General features: G+C 35.2%; 1 protein-coding gene across 3 annotated transcripts in view; it reads left to right on the forward strand.

Moving 5' to 3' along the window:
• The window catches only part of RB1 (RB transcriptional corepressor 1), a 118,926-nt gene that overhangs the window by 32,886 nt on the left and 61,388 nt on the right, over positions 1-24,652 (forward strand). For all 3 annotated transcript variants that reach the window (XM_068984304.1, XM_068984302.1, XM_068984303.1), the window contains exons 5-13: positions 1,328-1,366; positions 2,619-2,686; positions 4,877-4,987; positions 7,355-7,497; positions 10,370-10,447; positions 14,229-14,338; positions 15,307-15,384; positions 17,763-17,850; positions 23,724-23,840. In XM_068984304.1, coding sequence (XP_068840405.1) covers positions 1,328-1,366; positions 2,619-2,686; positions 4,877-4,987; positions 7,355-7,497; positions 10,370-10,447; positions 14,229-14,338; positions 15,307-15,384; positions 17,763-17,850; positions 23,724-23,840 — 832 coding nt within the window. The remainder of the gene's footprint in view (positions 1-1,327; positions 1,367-2,618; positions 2,687-4,876; positions 4,988-7,354; positions 7,498-10,369; positions 10,448-14,228; positions 14,339-15,306; positions 15,385-17,762; positions 17,851-23,723; positions 23,841-24,652) is intronic.

Genomic DNA, 24,652 nt, shown 5'->3' on the forward strand with positions numbered 1-24,652 from the left:
AGTCACAAAGTGCTTCACAGTTTAATCCAATTAAATTTGGCTCCCTTTGCAGGAGTAGTCTTTGATGTCAGGAGAGTTATTCCTAGCTGTTTCTTTCCCTGGTTCTCCTTTTAGTGATCTAGGATTTAGCTTTTTGCTCTCATAAGATCTGCTGGTTTTCTCTTTTATCGGCTTTTACCAAAATCTGCATTGCCTTCAACCGTGCTGTTATTCTTGAACTCCCCCACACCATTCTAGGTGAAGTTAATTCCCCTAGGGAGAGCTCAGGGCTCTGTGTTCTTGAGACCTGCTTCTCCTCAGGCTGCCACTTCTGTGTCGCTGGTTGGGAGAACAAGCTGACAGTGGTCTCGTCTCTTGCAGCGACGCCTCTGCTTTAAGAGCAGGGCACTGAGGAGAGACAGTAGCCCTAGTCTTCCCAGGTCACCTCTCTTGGCTGGAACCTCTGTCCCATGAGCCAGCCAAGATAAGACAAATCAGTATTTTGATGTGTTGTGTGCCTGGCATAAAACTTTACCCTGTGAGTGGGTGTGAAGTGAAGGACAGGAGCCCCGTGCTGCTCAGCTCCTCTTGCCTGGGCTAGACCTTCTGCAACATAGACCTGTGGGAGATGAGAAGCACTGATAGCCTGCTCTCCCCAGAGAGAGCTCCAGGTTGAGAGCTGGAGAGAGAGGAGCCCTGTGTCTTGGTTTCACCTGTCAGGCATAGAGCTTCCTTATGCTGAACTGGAGAGGAGGAAGAAATGAGTTTTGCATTGAATTCCTCAGACTCATTGTTCTCATCAAGATTTGTTAGATTTTCTTGAAGATATGTTCCCTTTTTTGTTGTATGCCCTTAGAAAAATTCCCAGAGACTTTAAATGGTTTTTCAGAAATAGTTTTTTACCAATTATAGTTATTATCTTAGGGAACAGGTCTGTAAAGATCCTTACTCTACCCACCATTCCGGAAGTCACTGCCCTAAATAAGTAGGTTTCCATTAAGTAGTACTTTTCAGTTGTGTTATTTCAGCAAGACTTTATTAAATAAGCTTTTATGAGCTGGTATGAGATTGTAACCAGATCAAGATTCAGTTACAGAACGTATTCCAAGTTACAGATGCACACATGGAGTCGAGTTGTTTTGTAACTAGATATTATAGGGATGTATGGAATGTCATAAATTGGAAACATCTACTTTAACTTTGTTTTGTAATGCTGTACTTAAAACACGTATCCTTCTTAAAATAGGATGAATAAAGCAGTATAAAATTGACTTCTAAATTATGAAAAAATGTTAAAAGTAACTTTTAAAAAAGCCATGATGTTAACATAATTATTTCTTCCTTTCAGGACATGTGAGCTTATATATTTGACACAACCCAGCAGTTCGTAAGTACCTCAGAGCATGTTATTTTTCACTTTTTGGGTTTTTTAATATATGAAACAATCCCAAACACATTGATAATTTCAGGGTTGATTTGATTGCTTATTTCACACTACTTCATAAATTAAGGTCATAGATTTAAGCCCTGTGCAGATTATTTATCTTTTCACAAAGAAAGTGGTATGAGATACTTGCCTTTTACTGTAAGGGAGAACTAGTTGGAAACTAAAGGGAGAAGTTGATTCAGAGCAGTTTTTTTTACCAACTCTGAGAAAAATGCTAATTCATTGACAGAATCTTTATTGAGGGTGTATTACAGACATTTTATTAACTAAGACTTAAAGCATAATTTTTGTGTAAGAATAAACATGAATGTCTATATTTAAATTTCCAAATAGTCTTTTTAAATATATGATACATATTCCAGCAGTATACCATTGTAAGAGCTCTACAGTTTTTTTTTTGTTTGTTTTGTTTTTTCAGAAAAAACTGAAAAAAACATAATGAGTAATACATGAGATTTTCTGCCCCACAGAAATAATGATACTGAAGACAACTGATACAAAGAGAAATTGTATATTTGTTAATTAACTCAATTAGTCTAATTCCACTTGTTAACTCCAACAAGTGAACGATTTAAAGTTTATGAGGAAAGAAAGAAACTGAAGTCGCTCAGTCGTGTCCGACTCTTTGCGACCCCACTGACTGTAGCCTACCAGGCTCCTCTGTCCATGGGATTTTCCAGGCAAGAGTACTGGAGTGGATTGCCATTTCCTTCTCCAGGGGATCTTCCTGACCCAGTGATTGAACCTGGGTCTCCCACATTGTAGACAGACGCTTAACCGTCTGAGCCACCAGGGGAGTCCTAAAGTTTATGAGGGCATGGTGTTAAACTGGTAAACTAGAGTCACCCAAACCTGTGTATTTTCTGCTCACATAAAATTGATTTTAATTAGAAAACAGCAGAAAAGAATTAATTGGAAACCAAGTATGTCATATTATTACCACTTCCTCGGCGTATTTTTAGATTGCAATAGAAGGTATTCAGTATTTTCTTTAGAAAAGGTATACTACTCCGTGGGAAAATATAAATAACTTGGTAAAAACACAAACTAAATTGAGACAAAATTGAATTCATGTGTAAATTGTGCATTTAAAATGGACTGTATTCTATTATGCAGTCAACTGTAGTCTGTAATTGTAAAACATGGGGAAAAAGGTATATTTGGAAAACTAATTTTTTTTTCTGTTTACTAGGATATCCACTGAAATAAATTCTATGTTGGTGCTAAAAGTTTCTTGGATCACATTTTTATTAGCTAAAGGTAAAGTCATTGTTACATGCTAATGTTTCAAATGTAATAATTGATCCTTCTTTTGAGTAAGCTCAAAATTTTAATTCAGTTCAATGTTGCTCCTCCTTACCTCCAGTTCTTGTCATTTTTTAACTGTTAGCAAATTCATAATTCTGGTACTGGAAGCAACCTTGAAAATGTCTCATTTCGCTTCTTTTTCTAATATTTTTTCATTCTTTCCTACTTTTCTATTTTTAAGAGTAATGTTACTGTTTTTATAAAAATGATGTATACTCGTGATAAAGAATTCAATAATACAGTGAAATGCAAAGAAAATTAGAAAAATTACCCAGAACCCACCTAAAATAATAATCAAAATTATGTGTATGCACAAAATACATCTGAAATGACATGCTGATTAAAATAGATGGGTGGATGAGTGCATTCACAAGGAGATATAATTTTCTAAAAATAAGATCATAGTATTGTGCTATTTAAAATGTAAAAATTAATTGTACTCAAATTTTATAGAAGAAAATAAACAGAAAAGGAAGGAATTGCTTAAATTTATCTGAATGTCTTATCACTTAAGCAATATTTTCTAAAATATTTCTCAAGCATTATGAAAACATTTAAGAGGTTGGAATCTCTTTTATATAACTTTGTGTTATAAGTTAAAGCGATATATATTAGTCTGCTCTGAAGAAAAAGAATCCTCTCCATGTCACCTTCCTGTTTCCTCCTTTCTGCTTTGCTTATTTTTTATTATCATTGCATTATCCAAGGTTATATTCTGTTCTGTAATTATAGTTATCACATTCATTTTATCTCATTTATGTGTTTAAATGAATTATTAGCTTTTTGTCATTCCTATATCATAGCTTCTCCATTTCTGAGTTCTTTATTTTGATCTATCCTTAGCTGTCTAGATTTTACCATTTTTGAGTTTTTCAAAAAAGCTTTTTGGTGCCCTGTTTTCTATGTTTGGCCTGTTTATGAATCATGTCCTGAAGATTCTGCTCTTCATGTCATAGAAATCTTAGCATGCTACATCTTAAGATATTACTCTGTTAAATTTTGAGAACACCCACTGTCTTACCTTAGATTGGTTTTGTCCTCCCTATTTATTGTCTCCTGTAATGTTATTTTAACCTTTGGTCTTTTTCTTATGTACTAACTATTTTCATTTCAAACTTTACTTCTATGTTTGTAATTGTTGCTTGGTCTTGAGTTTTTCCTTACCTTATCTAGCTCCTTGTTTTATGTAATTCATGTTCTTTTGAGTTCTCCGTGCAAGGACTCGGGACATTTTCTTCTTTCTTTCTATCTTCAAGATGGGGTTCTCTACCCAGTTTTCCCCCCTTCTTATATCGTGATTCTATTTTTTAATTTTCTTTTTTCTTTTCTCTAGTATGTTTGCATAACTACTGTGCCTCCCACTCTCTTTCGATCCACCTTGTTGCTAGGACTTTATTTGGGCCTCTCTGACCTGATGTTCTGTTTTCTTTGATGTAGTGTGACTGCATTTCCCTTCACTCACTTTGCACTTTATCTGTGACTTGTTGTGTTCTCCAAAGAGCTATTGTATGAAAACAGTCTTTTTTTAAAAAAAATTATACTTACTTTTAAAGGATGAGGGAGAAAGTCAGGACCTCATCTGGAATGATATGAGTCATTGTTCTGAGGTTTTTGTTAGAATGACCTGTAAAACAGGCACTTGTCCTGTTTGCATAAAAGGAGTGTGTTAGGATTCAGATTGTCCCCTAATTCAGCATATTATACTGGAGTCTTTGTGTTTGTCAGAGTTGGTGTAGCTGTTTACTTCCTCCATTTTCCCCTCTCTCATCAGTGATACGTATTCCCTCTAAGTAAAAAGAGGGGAAAGATAAGGATGCTCTGAGTATTGTTATTGGAACTTAACCAGTATCTATTTTTCTTTTCATTTTGTTAGGTATTGGAAGAGAGATTTTTTGATCTGACCTCACTCTACTATTTTTAACTAGAGGTTCTTGATATTCTTTACCTCTATGGCATTTCTTAACAACTTCTAAGTGTATTATAAACAAATTTTTGCACCATACCTAGGGATATAGAAAATGATTTTTAACATGCTCCTAGTGATTGTTGAATCATGACTATGTGGATACACCCATGTCCACAATTTTTCCTGACTTAATATCTCAATCTCTACCTTAAAATGTGGACCATTTTTGTTTTCAGGACAAGTATTACAAATGGAAGATGATCTGGTGATCTCATTTCAATTAATGCTGTGTGTCCTTGACTATTTTATCAAACTCTCACCTCCTGCATTGCTCAAAGAACCATATAGTGAGTATTTTAATTTATACCCCTCCTACTTCATCATTCAAAGTTGTTTATTGACTTCTCCTAGATCCAAAACGTAGTTCTAGAGCCAAAGGAATAATAAAAAAGAAGTCAGACATAGCCTCTCCTCTTAAGCAGCATAAGATATAGAAGAAGAGATCAGACAAGTAAGCAAGTTTTTAGAGTATATGGTTGAAAGTGGTCTGGGCCAAAATACAGCAAATACTATGGGAGTTTAGGAGATGAGAGTTTTCCCAGCTGAGAAAGACCAAGGAAGGCCATTTGAAGTGGTAGCATTTGAGTTGAGTGTTGAAGTGGTGGTTGGGGTTTGAGGGTTGTGGTAAGTTCGGGGAGGGCATGCCCAGTAAAGAGAAAATCAATAGGCAAGGAACAGATATGAACTAAACTGTATAGGAAAGGGTGGCCCATCCTACAGGAACAGATTAACTACATTTTTTTATTGGATGCCATAATGATTATGTGACTGATTTTTGTTTTCTGGCATGTGAACTGTAATTGATCCACTTCAGAGGGTAATGAGATGGAAAGTGTAGTTAAATAATAACTATTACTGAAATAATTAGATAGCATTAAGCAAAGATAAATATACTCCTCTTAGAATGAAATTGCTGCTTTTGGTGGCATATAGAGTAGGATTTAAAAAAACACTTGTTATGCTACTGAAAAATGTGAACTTAAAGCTTAACTGAGTCCTTGCTCCTAAAATGATAAAATATTAATAATACTAAAAATAATAGAGGACAGATCAAAACATGTAAGTCTCAAAGTATTGTCGAAGTGATTGAAAAGCTGAAGCCTAATTAATCTACATGAGCGATAACTTCAAAGAAAAATGAAGTCTGGAGCAGAATTTTGAAAATGTGTTGAACATGATTTGACAGAAAAGGCAGGTCATTTAGCAGAAACCGCTTGCAAAATGAAAAAAATACAATATATTCAAAAACTTCCCGAATCTTTAAAAATTTCCTTTATATGCCTTTTCCTCACTTTTAAAATATGTTATAACTGTAATAAGTTGATGAAGAATGTAATTTTAGGTTGACAGCTTTTGTGCTTTTGGATAATTTGGATATTCAGTTAATTCTCCAAGTGCCATGTTAAAGGAGAAACCAGGACAAGGTATCAAACTGACGTCTATGGTAAACTTTTACTTAGCTTTTTATTAAGAAGAATTTCTGTGAACATAATTAAATCATATAATAAGCCCCCCTGTGATTATCACCTGCCCTCCTCAGTGTATAACTTTTGATCAACTCATAGTCCTATCTACTGCCTAGTTCTACCGGCAATATTATTTTGAAGCACATTTTTGCATACCATTTCATCCTTATAAATTTCAATATATATCCCTGAAAGATAAAGTCTTTTTGAAAAGCATAATGACAATACCATTCTCATACCTAAAAACCAGTTAATATAGTGATTCCTTAATTCCACCAAATATCTAGTAGGTGCCCATGTTTTCAATTGTTTTATGAAAGTAAATAAATGTTTATAGGTTGACTAAGTCAGAATCTAAATAACATCTATACTTTGTGATTGATTGATACGACTTTAAGACTTAAAATATTCCTCCTCCATCTATCTTTCTCTTTTTTTCTTATAATTTATTTATTAAATAATTAGGTGGCCTTTTCTGTTGACTTTTCCATGGTTTAATTTTTACTGATTGCATCCTATGGTATAGTCTAACATGTTCCTCTGTCCTCTCAGTTTCTTTTTGGGCCTAGAGGCAGTTAATATTTTTTATACTTAGTCATCTATAATCTCTTTAATAGCTCAATCCACATTCAGTTTGAATTGAAAATGCTCAAATTAATCCAGGGGATTTTTTTTCTGTAATCACAATTTAGTGTCACATTATTATATTTGTATGCTTATGTTTTTTAATCATCATAATTTATATGGCATTTGCTAAAATTTTTAAAACTTATATTTATACTTTACCTTGAAAGTGAATCCATAAATAATGCTTAACATTCTTAAGATTCTTTTAAGATAGGAAACATTTTTCCCCCCTTTCCAACTGAGTAGAATACACTTAAAATTAGTTTATAAGTTGGCTATTTCCCTTGCCTTTTTCATATTTGTCTATGGAGTTTTAGGTTTCTTTTTGGACCAGCTGGAGGCAGAAGAGAATAGGGATGGCAAAAACTATTACCAGTATATAATTTATAATAGATATTCAGTAAATAGATGAAGCTGTTAGCTTTTTCATGAAGCCTAATAAGTAAAAGTAGCAGAATGTTACCAAGATTATTTCCAACCTTCCAAGTTATAATTAGAATACTTCATTATTTTATACAGTGGAATGTGCAATTGTTCTTATCTAATTTACCATTTTTACAGAAGCAGCTGTAATACCTATTAATGGTTCACCTCGAACACCAAGGCGAGGTCAGAACAGGAGTGCACGGATAGCAAAACAACTAGAAAATGATACAAGAATTATTGAAGTTCTCTGTAAAGAACATGAATGTAATATAGATGAGGTAATTTAACTTCATGATTTCTTTAAAATAGTTACAGTAGATTTAGATGTAAGTTCTTCCTAACAATATATGATTCTTTCATGATGAGCTTGCTTTTTTGTAATTAGTGCCAACTCTTTTGCAGTAGCAAAATATTTAGAAAAAGCTTAATTTTCATATTCAGTCAGTTACTTTGATTTTAAAGAGAATAGCTCCCTTATTCTGGAATCACTGAAATGTACATGATTAAGGCAGTAGTTTTCAAATATATTTGTTCTTTAATTCTTCTGTGGTTATTGATACTCCTAATGTTTTAGAGTAAGCTACTAAGAAAACCCTATTGTTTTGATTTTAGTGATAAGTGATACCAAGGTTAAATTTCTGTTTGTTGTTAAGTCGCTAAGTTGTATCCAACTCTTTGCAACCCTGTGGACTGTAGTGCACTAGGCTCCTCTGTCCATGGGATTCTCCAGGCAAGAATACTGGAGTGGGTTGCCATTCCCTTCTTCAGGGATCTTCCCAACTTAGGGATCAAACCTGTGTCTCCTGCACTGGCAGGCAGATTCTTTATTGTTAGCCACCAGGGAAGCCCAAATTTCTGTTCAGTCTTGATTAATTACTCTGTTTCTAAGTATCACACCAGATGTTAATGACTGGTAGAGGATACATTGAACACCCAGGAATTGCTTATCTTGTTAATAAAATCTGGAATGTTAGAACTGGAAGGAATCTTGGAATTAATGTACTTGGCCTCCTTTTACTAATGAGCAGACAAGCTTCTAGAGACTGATAGCTGATTACTAACAAAGTGTGTGCTTCGGAACATCTGCCACCAGTGCTGCTTTCACTGTGCCACGCTCTTTCTCTCATAGATTGTTATATTGTCCACAATTCACTGTATGAAATGTCGCATCTTTGAAATTTCTCTGTCAGCTCTGGGAAAGAATGGGGGTATGATATCAAAATCTAGTTTAATAAGTATTGGAGTGATTTATCAAGTCTGAATTTTGGCACTATGAGTTTTGTTAATTTCATCAAATATATAGATATAGACATGTAGATGTATCAACTTTACACATAATAATATACTCTTTTACTTTTCTAGAATAACATATTATCTTCACTAATAAGGTGACAAATGTAGTTGAAATTTTTTCTTTTTAACTCTAGCCTGCTGCTTAGTCCTTCAAGATAAAGAATATAAATAAAGGCAGCTTTCTAATTCCTGGTGGTTAAACCTCTGGATTTCAGAACTCCTTATATAATTGCTTGCCAAAAATCAGGAATAAATCATGTTTTCCTTTTAAATAATTCTTTCATAATTTATGATGTAAAAGTGACTTATAAAGTGTAGGTGATCAATAGCTTTGGTAATTTATATCAATTAATTTGATACTTTATACATTAAAATATGTAATATTATTTGTGTATAGCATTTATGATTATATAACTGTTGGTTAGTTATATTTATGGTCATATCATTATTGGTTAGTCATACTAATTGGTTACATAGAATTACCCATATTATAATTATTCCAGTTAAGTGGGAATTAATTGGAAAACAATACTAAGTATTATAGAAGCTTAATTCTTATAGCTTAGTTGTGAAGTAGAAAATAGGAACTGATTAATAGGCATATATTAAATTATTTCTACCTTAACAAATGCAGACTCCAAAGTTGGTAAAGGAAGTTATATGAAGAAAAGTAAGTTGCTTACAATTCTGTGACAGTTTGTCAGTATAGAATAGTCAGAGATATAATTCCAGGTTTTCCAAATATGGTCTTTATTATCCATGTTAAATGTAGGGGGGGAGGTTTGTATGAAACTGCGTAAGTCCCAAACAAAGCATTTTCATTCAGTTTTGAAGAGGTATGCTGCTACTGCTAAGTCGCTTCAGTCGTGTCCGACTCTGTGCGACCTCATAGACAGCAGCCCACCAGGCTCCCCCATCCCTGGGATTCTCCAGGCAAGAACACTGGAGTGGGTTGCCATTTCCTTCTCCAATGCATGAAAGTGAAGAGTGAAAGTGAAGTCGCTCAGTCGTGTCCGACTCTTCACGACCCCATGGACTGCAGCCTACCAGGCTCCTCCGTCCATGGGATTTTCCAGGCAAGAGTTACTGGAGTGGGGTGCCATTGCCTTCTCCAATATTTACTTAGCACACTGTAATTTAAAATGTAGAGAAATGCAATGTTTTGTTTCTTTGTGAGAAACTTCTTTAGAGAAGTGTGAGCAGTGACTGGTTTCTTCCCATGGCATAGCTGACAACAGGGTCTGAGCATCTGTTTTATGCTTTGTAAATTGTCATCCTAAGTTTGGATCAGGTATATGTATGTGAAATTATTTTCTTATAAAAGCAGGTCCTTTTCCTAAATTTGTGCTAAAATAATTGACTCAGTATACATTAAGTTTTATGATATGTGTATGAAATGGCCCAAAAATACTTTCTGGGGAGAAATCAAAGGCAGTGTAGCGAAGTTCAAGAGCCTGGCTTTGATTCTAGGCAGATTGGGTTTCAATTCCAGCTCTGTTGCTTCCTAGCTATGTAACTTTGCTCAGGTTGCTTAATTTTTTTGAGCCTCTGATCTTTTCACCACTTGTTAAATATGGGATTTTGAAGTTGGTTTCAATGGATTTTCTTCTTTATTTCATTAACAACTGGCCCCTGCACCTCCATTTTAGGACCTGAAATCTGCCTCACATAAATTAAAAGTGAATAATTGTATTAATCATAAATAAACATCACACCGAGTTGAATGTAACTTATTGATCAAAATGTCAGTTCACTCATTCTAGTATTAATAGCGACAGTCAAAAAACCAGTCAAAAGCAGTTAAAAAATCAGTTTTTAAAAATTTCAATGGTCATGTTGTAACTTTATCTTTTTCAGGTGAAAAATGTTTATTTCAAAAATTTTATACCTTTTATGAATTCTCTTGGAATTGTAGCTTCTAATGGACTTCCAGAGGTAATCTGAATGAAAATGTAATAAAAAGTTAATATGTTTCGGGATTTTGGGGAGGGAAGAAGAGTTGTCTAAATTTCATATTACTTTACTATAATATTAAATATTTTTCACTCAAGGAAAGAATCTAGAATTGTGGTGAATCAATTTTATATAGTAACAGAAAAGCCCTTTGTAATATATGCTCAAATGTATATATTAACAACATTTTGACATTTGCACTAGACATTGATTTGCACTGAAATTTTTCAAAAATCAAAATGTAGGCTTTTGAACTTCTAAATGCCTTAAATATTTAAATTTCTGCAATCTAATTTATTCTGATTTTCTTTATTATGCTTCTTTAAGCATAGAAGCCTTGATTAATGCCATCAACATTATTGGCATTACTGAATTTTGGAACATCCTTTTGAGTATTTTTTTTTTCTTGGCTGTACCATGCAGCTTGCGGGATCTTAGTTCCCCAGCTAGGGGTCAGATCTGGGCCCCAGTGGTGAAAGTACCAAGTCTTAACTACTGAACTGCTAGGGAATTTCCTCTTTTGGCTACTTATTTGGAAATAGCTTTGAAATGACTGTGATTATATTGTAGACATGTTTTAATGTAGTGATATGCCATCCATCTATTTCTTTTCACATTTTGCCTCAAATGTCTTGCTCTTCAGTGAGAACAGAACAGCTGAGAACTTTATGTGGTAACTTGTGGGGAAAAGGATGCCTAAATGATGAAGAGCAAGTTCTCAATGGTGAAGCAGTGTTTTAGACACACCTAGCATCAGTCACCTGCAGATAGGTTTCTCAAGAGGCAGGTCAGGTGGTCTGGTAGTCCCATCTCTTTCAGAATTTTCCACAGTTGATTGTGATCCACACAGTCAAAGGCTTTGGAATAGTCAATAAAGCAGAAATAGATGTTTTTCTGGAACTCTCTTGCTTTTTCCACGATCCAGCGGATGTTGGCAATTTGATCTCTGGTTCCTCTGCCTTTTCTAAAACCAGCTTGAACATCAGGAAGTTCACGGTTCACGTATTGCTGAAGCCTGGCTTGGAGAATTTTGAGCATTACTTTACTAGCATGTGAGATGAGTGCAATTGTGTGGTAGTTTGAGCCTTCTTTGGCATTGCCTTTCTTTGGGATTGGAATGAAAACTGACCTTTTCCAGTCCTGTGACCACTGCTGAGTTTTCTAGATTTGCTGAGTGCATCATGAGAAATGCTGGGCTGGAAGAAGCACAAGCTGGAGTCAAGATTGAAGTGAAGTGAAGTGAAGTCACTCAGTCTTGTCCGACACTTTGCGACCCCATGGACTGTAGCCTAACAGGCTCCTCTGTCCATGGGATTTTCCAGGCAATAGTACTGGAGTGGATTGCCATTTCCTTCTCCAGGGGATCATCCTGACCCAGGGATCGAACCCAGTCTCCCGCATTGTAGACAGACGCTTTACCGTCTGAGCCAGCAGGGAAGTCCAGATTACCGGGAGAAATATCAGTAACTTCAGATATGCAGATGACACCACCCTTATGGCAGAGAGTGAAGAGGAACTAGAAAGCCTCTTGATAAAAGTGAAAGAGGAGAGTGAAAAAGTTGGCTTAAAGCGCAACATTCAGAAAACTAAGATCATGGCATCTGGTCCCATCACTTCATGGGAAATAGATGGGGAAACAGTGGAAACAGTGTCAGACTTTATTTTTGGGGGCTCCAAAATCACTGCAGATGGTGACTACAGCCATGAAATTAAAAGAAGCTTACTCCTTGGAAGAAAAGTTATGATTAACCTAGATAGCATATTAAAAAGCAGAGACATTACTTTGCCAACAAAGGTCCATCTAGTCAAGGCTATGGTTTTTCCAGTAGTCATGTATAGATGTGAGAGTTGGACTGTGAAGAAGGCTGAGTGCTGAAGAATTGATGCTTTTGAACTGTGGTGTTGGAGAAGACTCTTGAGAGTCCCTTGGACTGCAAGGAGATCCAACCAGTCCATTCTGAAGGAGATCAGCCCTGGGATTTTTTTGGAAGGAATGATGCTGAAGCTGAAACTCCAATACTTTGACCACCTCATGAGAAGAGTTGACTCATTGGAAAAGACTCTGATGCTGGGAGGGATTGGGGGCAGGAGGAGAAGGGGACGACAGAGGATGAGATGGCTGGATGGCATCACCGACTCAATGGACGTGAGTTTGAGTGAACTCCAGGAGTTGGTGATAGACTGGGAGGCCTGGCGTGCTGTGATTCATGGGGTCCAAAGAGTTGGACACGACTGAGTGAACTGAACTGACTGAGCATCAGTCACCAAGACCAAAAGACATGAAATCAGAGAGCTAGATTGCTGATTCTGTGACCTGAGTTGGTAGCTAGTCCTTGAATTAACTAACTTATTTATTCATCAGTTACTCAGTGAGTGCTTAACATGTGCCAGGCGTCGTGCTACATGTCGTCATTGTAGAGATTTAACTCACAGTCATTGTCCTTATGATGCTAGTGGAAGAGAGAGACATACGTAGAACATTACTAATAGAAGTCTACAAGAGTTTAATAGATGTGTACACAGGGTGTGGTGACGTCTCAGAGGAGGGGTACCTAATTCAAATCGGGCCAGGTAGATTTTGCACAAAATTCTTTGGCGATGATGTGATTTCTAAGTGGAGTAAGATTTATGAGAAGTAGCATTTCCAGGAGTTGGAAATTATAGATTCAAGGGCACAGTGATATGTGATAGTATCGTCTGTTCAGTGAACTCCAGCTAACTCCTTAAAGTTGGGATACAGAGCAGGGACTGGTAAGACATGGCACTAAAGAAGCCAGAAGGGGCCGGATGGTGTATTACTGAGTCCTGTTACCAACTTACATATCAAAAAATACAGTATTTACAACTCAAAAGAATTTTAGGCATTTGTAATTTTTTTCCCTTTGAAAGGATTACAAGGTTAGAAAATTCAAGATAAACTTTACATTATGTAGCACTAATGGCTACTAGTCAATAACCTGTTGATATTGAGTGCCTCACTGAGACAGGGCAAGAACATTGATTAAACAAATAGGAATGCCTGCTTTCCCTAAAAAACTTATGCAGGCAAGCACAAAGTTTACATTTAAATGAATTTCTTCCTACTACTCCTTTTAGAATGCAGTTTTAGCATTCTCAGATTAGAAAGTCACAGGAGAAGGCATGTTAAATAATTTTCTATGAGACATTAGTTTTTATATTATGATTGGAAAATTATGGACCCAGGACTGATAAAAGAATTATTGATTCTAGCATTTGGAGAAGTAGCTGAGATTGGAAATAAATTGTGCAAGTATGTTAATTAGGCTAATTAATTGAGATTATATGCCCAAGATATGTTACTAAAGAAAGCATGAGTAAACCAAAGGATTTAGAAAAGATAGGTAAGATTTGTTACTGTTTGAAAAATTATTTTATATTGGTAAGTAGAGTAGAAGATTAAAAGTGAAAGATGTATAAAATGGAGGATCTTGGCAATTAAGTGGTTATATATCTATTTTTGTCTACATTTCCATCTCAGTATTGTTTTGTAGTGTTGGTGATTCTTGTCTAGATAAAGTATGGGATATATCCATAAAACAAGATTTAAAATTAGAATTGAAAAAAGTGTGCTATTTTTGCACTAAAATACTCCACTTTTAGATATATGCCTTTGTTTATATTGCATGTGAAGTCTATGTAATGTAGAACTAGGTGATAGTCTAGGTACAAAAATTGTTTAAATATGTATATTGAGATATAATGGCATGAAAAGGATAATCATCAATATTTTTTGGTTTTTGAGGTGGAAAATCTCTCTAAACAATATGAAGAAATTTACCTTAAAAACAAAGATCTAGATGCAAGATTATTTCTGGATCATGATAAAACTCTTCAGGCTGATCCTACAGACAGGTATTACACATGATATATTATTATTTGTTGATATGCTGGTTCATTTTTTAAAAACTTAATAATACCAAAGTATATTCTCTTAAATTGTTGTATAGAATCCTAAAATAGGAATGGTTAAGATAACTGCAGACAAACCTGTGAGATATTATGGGTTCCATTCTACACCATTGCAATAAAGCAAATACCATAATAAAGGAAGTCACACAAATATTTTTAGTTTCCCAGTGCATGTAAGAGTTACACTTACATTGTACTATAGTCTGTTAAATGTGCAATAGATTTATATCCAAAAAAATGATGTACATACCTTAATTTAAGAACACCGTATTGCTAAAAATGGTAACTGTCATCTGACAATGCAGGATTACAAGCCTTCAATGTTTTAAAAAACCAATTCTGCGAATCACAGTAAAGCAAAGTGCAGTAAAATGAGATAGGCTTGTACAAAAATTTTGAATGATTGTATGATTAATTTTATGTCGTTAAGCATGAAATCGTTTAATATTGGCTAAAATACATATATGTATATATAATTTGGAAAATTAAACACAGGTAAAGTGTTTCTAATTTTATTTAAGCCAAAGTAAATTTTGGAAGGCATAATGATTGAAAAACTTGAGCACTGATGTTTTTTAATACTGAACAACTTGGCTAGTAATATCATCAACATCTAACATTCTAGAGAAAACAAGCATCTAACTTTCACTTTCAGAAAAATTCTTAATGATTGCACACCTGTTTGTCTGTAAACCTAGTGGAAAGAAACCTAACTTTAAAAAGATGATGAAAAAAAGAAATTTTATTTGTGTAAGCAGCTTTTGGATCATCTATTTCCTTTAACTTCTGTTATTTACTTAACCATTTTGTATGATGTCATGAGGCAACAGAAGGTATTATACTGCTTTTTTGACTCATAATGCCCAAGTTGTAAATTTTCAGTCTGAATTACTTTGCTTATCACTATTTAGTTTTGAAACGCAAAGAACACCACGGAAAAGTAACCCTGATGAAGAGGTGAATATGATTCTTCCACAGACTCCAGTTAGGTATGACTTTTCTTACTTTTGATTTTCGTTATAATTATTTAATCGGTGCTTTATAGTGCTTCAGGTTTAATCATTTGTGAGGAAAAGACATTAAAAATGGTTCTAGTCCTTCTGGGATATATACAGAGCAAATGATAACACTTTTCTCTTTTTTATTTACTAAAATGGAACACATTCTCATTCTAGGTTATACTCCTTAAGGGCAGACAGACCTATGTTTAATAATAATATCATTGGCAATTAGTAGTACATCTGGCACACAAAGAGCACTCAATATATACCTGTTACATGTATATACAAATATATAATGCAGATGTCTTTCTCTCTGAAATTATTATTTTTCACAGCATCCCGTTCTTCCCTTCATAGTGTGTATCACAATTTATAGTTATGAATTCATCTGTGTATTTACTTGTTTCTGTCAATACCCATAATAACCTTTAAGTTTATACTGCAGTGTACCCTGACTTTTTTGTTCCCTGTTAAATTAAATAATTAGGACCTAAGATAATACTTCATACAGTTACCAATCATTAATTTTTTCAAATGACTACATACACGTATAAAAACGCATTCTTGTTTGAATGCAGTAATAGACTTAGACTTGGCACAGAAGGGACTTTATGAAGTGATGTTTGAACTGAATTTTGAAACGTGTAAGTTTGTGTCACGGAAGACCAACGGCATGTGCAGAGGAATGGACATATGAAACAGCCCAATGTGTCAGGGGAACTGTAAGCAACTTTGTACTGACGGACTAAATGGGAAGATGAAATGGCAGAGGAGGAGGGTGGGTACTAGGTCATGAAGGGGCTTATTATGCCATACTCAGAAGTTTGGACTTCAGCTTGTGCAGGATATAGTCTGTTGCTATACATGGGTTAAGCAGGGGTAGGATAAAATCAGACTTGGTTTTTGAAAATGTACATGATAGTCACCTGTGAAGAGAGGGACTGAGGAGGGTGTGGTGAGAAATAGAGAGACCTATCAGTCTGGTTCTTAACCATGGGTGCAAATTAGATAACCTGAGGAGTTTTTTTTTTTTCCCCCAAATTACATATGCCTTGATCCTGCTGCCATAGACATGGTGAGTCAAAATCCCTGTCAAAATCCTGCATTGCAGTAATTCGCTTGAGAGATGCTGAAGATCTAAACCAAAAGATAGGTAGTAGGGATGAAAGAACAAGAAGAGATTGGATAAACAGCTGATGAATTCAGATTTAGAATATTATTCTTAAGGAATTTATGGGACGTGAAGAAGATAATGTAATAAGTAATAGGATATAAGGATCTTACATAATAGATTTGAGAATCAGCAGGGAGAGTTAAAACCGGAAAAACAGATGAGGTTTTCTGAAGTGAGGGTTATAATAGCAAGGATGGATGACTAAGGACTGAACACTGAGAGTGCTGGAATTTAAGGACTAGATAGAAGTTAGATTAAAAAGAATGAGAGGTGTGACTGGGGAGGCCAGAGAGTGGAGCCAAAGAAGCCAGGGAGGGAGGGAGTTTCAGAAAAGAGCAAGTGTTTTAGAGTGGGAGATGTCTCAAGAAAACCAAGTATCAGACCGAATAAGAAAGATCTTTTGGTTTTAGCAGTTGGTCACTTATGACTTTAGTCATTGTGGCTTAAGGAATTAGTACAACATGTCATAGAAGCGTTATTTTCAAAAGTCGAGGAATTGTAGCTGTCAGTTTCCAGAGGCTTGACTGAGAACCAAACATCGATTATTAAATAATGTGTAAGGAGCCTTTCGGCCATAAACATTCACCAGCTTTTTCCATCTTTAAACAGTGCATACGGAGTAGCAAAGTACTTCTACTCCAAAATTGGATTATTAATACTTACCATGTACCCCCAATACACACAAAATTATAAGAGATTGACTACATTCACATTTTAGTAATGATGACTTCTAGAATCAGGTATGCCTTCATCTTGACGATCTCTGTAAAAGAGAGTCATTTGGTTCTTTACTTGAGTTATTAAGTATCTTAGTCTTTATTTGACTAGTTTTAATATTTAATTGTAATGTTTGCTTAAAATACTACCATTTTGATGCCCTTTTGTCCTTAAAACAATGGCGTTACTTTTATCAATTGTTTTATTGATATATAGTTTTATTAGTAAATAAGCATATCTGTTTTTAAATTATAAGCATATTATGACCATATCAATTCTTAAAGATCTAACTAAAACATTAATTCCTTATAAGCAGCAGTACACTAAGGGATTTGTAAAGTCTTATTTCAGAGAACTTCTTAAAGATTAACAAGAAACAGTGAGATTGAAGATAAGTGTAACTTATGACATAGATACAAGTCATTTATTCTTTTTGTTACTTCATTTCTTAACATTTCTTCATATTTTTTTCTAGGACTGTTATGAATACTATCCAACAATTAATGATGATCTTAAACTCAGCAAGTGATCAACCATCGGAAAATCTGATTTCCTATTTTAATGTAAGCCATATGTGAAACACTTTATTATGATATCTTGGCAAACAAATTAGAAATTAGAAGTTAAAATACTGTTTTTTTAAACACCCATTTCCCAATAAGTTGTCTATTATCTTATTTCTTGCTTTTCTTTTTAATTCCAAATTAGATATTAGTAGTAGTATTGTTTTATTTGGACAGTGTTATTTTCAGATTTTCTCCTGTGTACTGTTTGTCTTGCTCACCATTCTTTCTTGCAGCTTAGACCTCTCTTCCATTTTTATTTTCTTCTTTCTTCAGATACATCTTTTTTTTTAATTGGAGGATAATTGCTTTACAATGTTGTGTTGATTTCTGCCGAACAACAATGTGAGTCAGTCATAACTATATCGCCTCCCTCTTGAGTTTCCATGCCCCTATACATCTTTTAATAATTCCTTTAGTGAGAGTTAGTTTGATATGAGTTTACAAGCTTTGTGTTTTATTTCTTGCTTAAAATAACTTTATTCTTATTTTTGGTGAGGCGGTTTACGTGGATCTTCTATTTTAGGTTGACCTTTACTTTCCCTTAGTAGTTTGAAGGTATTACTTTACTACTTCCTGACTCTCATTGTTGCTAGTAAGACGTTTTCTGTCAATTCAAATATTGTTTCTTTACAGTTAATCTGTCTTTTCCCTCTGGCTGCTGTTAAGATACTTCCTTTGAATGTGACATTAGATAGGATTTAATATTTGTCATATCTCTGCAGTCTTTTTTATTTAGTCCATTTTCATTTATTTTTACTGTATGGCCCTGTGTGCATTACAGTATATACTCCTGATAGACCCTGAGTTTGATATCTGAAAGGCACCTGCTATCTCCCTCCCCTTAAAAAAAGGGAGTGAGAAAGAAAGAGAATGAAGGCTAGTGTCTGTATTGCATGCTTGTTCCTTTCCTCCTTTAAAATTAGATGAGGCTTGGGACTGACTGAAAGGCTCCTCTGTGGAAGCTGGATGAGGCTTGAAGACTTATTAAAGTTTGGCTTATCCAGTAACTGTGTGCTTTGTTTGGTTAACATTCTATTTAATATCATAAGCTGCCTGTGGTTTTGTCGTTGTCTTTGTTGTCTTCCTGCTTATATTCCCCCCCAGGGATTAACAAAGTATTTTTCTGTCATCATATTCATAACTGTGTTGGCTCAGAACTGATTTTCTTTGTCTAATTTGCATAAAGTTTTTATTTCTGGGTAATTTGTAGCACAAGAATAGTTCCCAAACACAGGTACTCAGTTACTTAGAACTTTTAGAAGGGATAATGATATAAGTAAAAAGAATGATAATCTGTTTCCTTAAATATTGTTTTTGCTATTTCCTCCAGCATTTAAAGTATGTAGGACCTCTTTTTTATTTTAAACTATTTCTATTGAGCAGAAAATTCTGCCTCAGAGATATTTTCCAGAACTTAGTTTAAAGTTTAACATTAAATGGAGTGCAACAGTTTCGCTGCAAAGTTTTGCATACACTACAAATTGCCTGTCTCAGAGGGGGCATGTCTTGAAAATCATGAAGTTTTTCTCTGAATTTGTTTCTTGGTTTCTTCATTTTAAAAATCAGTGCCATCTTCCTTACTTGTGTAAGTAAAATATTAGAAGCTATAGACATTTTTTCCTTACCAGTTTTATTGAGATATGATTGGCATATTGCTCTGTATAAGTTTACACATACAGCATAGTGATTTGACTTACATACATCATGAAATGATGACCTCAATAAGTTTAGTTAACATCCATCGTCTCATTTGGATACAAAATAAAAGAAACTGAAGAAAATTCTTTTCCTTGTAAGGAGAACTCTTGGATTTACTCTCTTAACAACTTTCATGTATAACATACAGCAGTGTTAATTATATTTATCATATTGTGTGTTACATCCCTAGTGCTTATTTATCTTATAACTGGAAATTTGTACCTTTTGTCTGCCTTCATCCAGTTCCCCCTCCCACCGTCCCCTGCCTCTAGTAACTACAAATGTGATCTTTTTTCTATGAGTTTGTTTGTCTTTGAAGTATAATTGACCTGCAAGTCTTGGTTAGTTTCTGGTACACAGTATAGTGATTCAGTATTTCTGTACATCTCAGAATGATCACCACAGTAAATCTAGTTACCTTTTGTCTCCATACAAAGATATTACATAATTATTGGCTGTATACCCCACACTGTACATTTCATATCCATAACTCATGTATTTTGTAACTCGAAGTTTGTGCCTCTTAGTCATCCTCACCTGTTTCTCTCTTTACCCACACCCTCCCTTCTGTTTGCTCTCTGTGTCTATGATTGTTTCTGTTTTGTTACATTTGTTCATTTGTTTCGTTTTTTAGATTTTGTATATAAGTGAAATCATATAATGTTTGCTTTCTTTGTGTGATCTTCATTTAGCGTATTTTCTACATCCATACTTGTTGTCACAAATGGCAAGATTTCTTTTTTCTTTATGGCCAAATAATATCCCCTCATAGGGAATGGGTCATCCCTCATAGCTCAGTCGGTAAAGAATCTGCCTGCAGTATAGGAGACCCGGTTTTGATTTCTGGGTGAGGAAGATCCCCTGGAGAAGGAAATGGCAACCCACTCCAGTATTCTTGCATGGAGAATCCCATGAACAGAAGAACCTGGGAGGCTACAGTCCATGGGGTTGCAAGAGTTGGACACAACTTAGTGACTAAACTGCCACCAAATAATATTCCATTGTATATATATATACTTAAATGTGCTGTGCTATGCTTAGTTGCTCAGTCATGTCTGACTCTTTATGACCCCATGGACTGTAGCCCGCCAGACTCCTCTATCCAAGGGGATTCTCCAGCAGGCAGATTCTTTACCATCTGAGCCACCAGGGAAGTCCAAGTATACTGAATTGGGTAGCCTATCACTTCTCCAGGGGATCTTCCCCATCCAGGAATCGAACCGGGGTCTCCTGTATTACAGGTGGGTTCTTTTACCAGCTGAGCTACCAGGGAAGCCCATACACCTGTATCAGTCCAGTTCAGTTCAGTTGCTCAGTTGTGTCTGACACTTTGCAACCCCATGGACTGCAGCATGCCAGGCTTCACTGTCCTTCACCAACTCCCAGAGCTTACTCAAACTCACGTTCATCAAGTCAGTGATGCCGTCCAACCATCTCATCCTCTGTCACCCCCTTCTCCTGCCTTCAGTCTTTCCCAGCATCAGGGTCTTTTCCATTGAGTCAGTTCTTCACATCAGGTGGCCAAAGTATTGGAGTTCAGCTTCAGCATCAGCCCTTCCAATAAATATTTAGGACTGATTTCCTTTAGGATGGACTGGTTGGATCTCCTTGCAGTCCATGGGACTCTCAAGAGTCTTCTCTAACACCACAGTTCAAAAGCGTCAGTTCTTTGGTGGCGATGGCACCCCACTCCAGTACTCTTGCCTGGAAAATCCCATGGACAGAGGAGCCTGGTAGGCTGCGGTCCATGGGGTCGCGAAGAGTCGGACACGACTGAGCAACTTCCCTTTAACTTTTCACTTTCGTTCATTGGAGAAGGAAATGTCAACCCAGTCCAGTGTTCTTACCTGGAGAATCCCAGGGACAGGGGTGCCTGGTGGGCTGCCATCTATGGGGTCACACAGAGTTGGACACGACTGAAGTGACTTAGCAGCAGCAGCAGCAGCTTTCTTTATAGTCCAACTCTCACATCCATGCATGACTAATGGAAAAACCACATTTTTGACTAGACAGACCTTTGTTGGCAAAGTAATGTCTCTGCTTTTTAACATGCTGTTTAGTTTGGTCATAACTTTTCTTCCAAGTAAGAAGCGTCTTTTAATTTCATGGCTGCAGTCACCATCTGCAGTGATTTTCAAGCCCCCCAAAATAAAGTCTGTCACTGTTTCTCCTGTTTCTCCATCTATTTGCCATGAAGTGATGGGACTGGATGCCATGATCTTTTTTTCTGAATGTTGAGCTTTAAGCCAACTTTTTCACTCTTCTCTTTCACTTTCATCAACAGGCTCTTTCTTTGCTTTCTGTCATAAGGTTGGTGTCATCTGCATATCTGAGGTTATTGATATATCTCCTGGCAATCTTGATTCCAGCTTGTGCTTCATCCAGCCCAGCATTTTTCATGATGTACTCTGCATATAAGTTAAATAAGCAGGGTGACAATATACAGCCTTGACGTATTCCTTTCCCTATTTGGAATACCTGTATACCACATCTTTATCTATTCATCTATTGATGGGCACTTAGGTTGCTTTCATTCTTGGTTATTGTAAATAATGCTGCAGTGAACACAAGGGTACATAATATTTTTTCAAATAGTGTTTTCATTTTCTTCATATAAATACCCAGAAGTGAAGTTGCTGGATTTTATGGTATTTCTGTTTTAAATTTTTTGATGTGTCTCCAAATTGTTTTCTATAGTGGTTGCACCAATTTAGATTTCCACCAGTAGTGTACAAGGGTTACCTGTTCTCTACATCCTCACCAACACTTATTATTTGTTCTCTTTTCGGTAATAACCATTAAACAGGTGTGAGGCGATATCCCGTTATGGTTTTGATTTGCATTTCTCTGATGATTAGCCATTTCTCTTTGAGACCCCATGGACTGTAGCCCTCCAGGCTCCTGTGTCCATGATATTCTCCAGGCACAAATACTGGAGTGGGTTACCATGCCCTCCTCCAGGGAATGATTAGAGTTGTTAAGCGTCTTCTCTTGTGATTGTTGGCCATTTGTAGATCTTCTTTGGAAAGATGTATATTCAGTTCTCTGCCTCTTTTTTAATCAGCTAGTTTTTTGTTTTGTTTGTTTGGTACTGAGTTGTATCAGTTCTTTTTATGTTTGGCTATTAACCATTTATCAGATATATTATTTGCAAATATCTTCTCTTATCCTGTAGGTGGCCTTTTCTTTTTGTTGATAGTTTCCTTTCCTTTACAGAGCTTTTTGCTTTGAAATAGTTCCACTTGTTTATTTTGCTTTTGTTACCTTTTTTTGGGGAGTCAATTCCAAAATATCTCCAAGACTAACGACAGGGAGTTTACCATCCATGTTTTCTTCTAAGAGTTTCATGGTTTCAGGTCTTATGTTCAGGTCTTTAATCCATTTTGTGTTAATTTTTGTGTGTAGAGTAAGATAGTGGTATAATTTCAGTTTTTTGAAACTGGTTATCCAGTTTTAGCAGCACAGTTATTAAAGAAATTGTCCCATTCCTTACTTAATATTTTGTATTATTGACTCTTGTGGTAATTAATTGATCATATGCATGGGTTTATTTTGGAGCTCTCAGTTCTCTTCCATTGATCTATGTTTTTATACCAAAGCAAACTGTTTTGATTACTGCTTTGCAGTATAGTTTGATGCCTCCAGCTTTGTTCTTCTTTCTCAAGATTGCTTTGGCTGTTTGGGGTTTTCTGTGGTTCTATATACAGCTGCTCTACTCTGTTAAATACCTTAAAATTTTGACAGGAATTTTTTGAATCTGTAGATTGCTTTGAGTAGTATGAATATTTTAACTATTAATTTCCTTGAGCATGCAGTACTTTCATTTGTATCTTTTATGAATAACTCTTTTTCTTTGGTATCAGTTGTAAAATCTATGAGGCTGTTTTTTGATGGCTAAGGGAAGGGCTAACAAATCTTTCCTAAATTGCCAGCAGAAAATTTAGATAATAGGGGTTTTTTAGTTGTAGTCTAGTAGTTTCTGGTCCCTATCATCCCAGAATGGAATGCTTTATATTTCTCATATTTTCAGTAGTTGTATTTACTTATTTATTGTGAAGTGTTTTCAAAGTATAAACAATTGAAATTAATGTCATGCTATTATAGAACAGAAAGTGTTAATTCTCTGGTTAGACAGTATCCTCTATCTTAACTTCTATTTTTCCTTCTTAAAGAATTGTACAGTGAATCCAAAGGAAAGTATCCTGAAAAGAGTGAAGGATATTGGGGACATCTTTAAAGAGAAATTTGCTAAAGCTGTGGGACAAGGATGTATGGAAATTGGATCACAGGTAACTTGAACTCATTTTGATGAGTACCACTGTATAGTAAATAATTTCAAATGCAGCATCTGTCCAAGTTGTGTAAATGCTATCTAATAGTATAAAATTTTGGCAGCTACCATATACCATATCCTAGTCAGCTGTGTATGATGCTATTTGGAAAAAACTTTATGGGCTAGCTCTCCTTACTCTATTACAGAAACCAAAAAGAAACATGTAGAAAATTTTACAACACTTATGCAAATTTTAGAAAGTACAAGTGAAAAAAAAATCAAAATCTTGTTGATATTAACTTTTTGGTGTATATTCTTTAACTTTTATACATATGAAATATTATGTATGCACATACATAAATGAATGGAATATTATACATGCCATTTATTAGTGGTATTATTGAATGATGTTACTTTTACTATTGCTGTTATTATTTCAGAAAATCTAAAACTAATATTTGGCAAGAGAATGGGCTCTGGATCCGAGCCCTGGTTTCATATCTGGCTCTTTCATATATGAACTGTCAGGTTTCTATATTTGCTTTACTTTGTGGCATTACTGAGGTAATATATAAAATATATTTGAAAACTGTAATCTACTATACACATTTACTTTAGTGTAATGAGGTTATATTTTGATACCATCTGTATTTTAAACAATTATATTTAAAAGTTCTTTTGGTCATAATTTGGAATGAAGGATTATGGTGTATATTTGTGTTTATTTAAAATTGTACTGTTTTTTAAACTAATGGAAACTAGTTATTTGATTAAAACTTTTTGCTGATAAGACCCTTTAGATCTGATTTTTGCCTTTGCCAGCTTTAT

Source organism: Capricornis sumatraensis, chromosome 12, assembly GCF_032405125.1.
Source record: "Capricornis sumatraensis isolate serow.1 chromosome 12, serow.2, whole genome shotgun sequence".
NCBI classification, from domain to species: domain Eukaryota; kingdom Metazoa; phylum Chordata; class Mammalia; order Artiodactyla; family Bovidae; genus Capricornis; species Capricornis sumatraensis.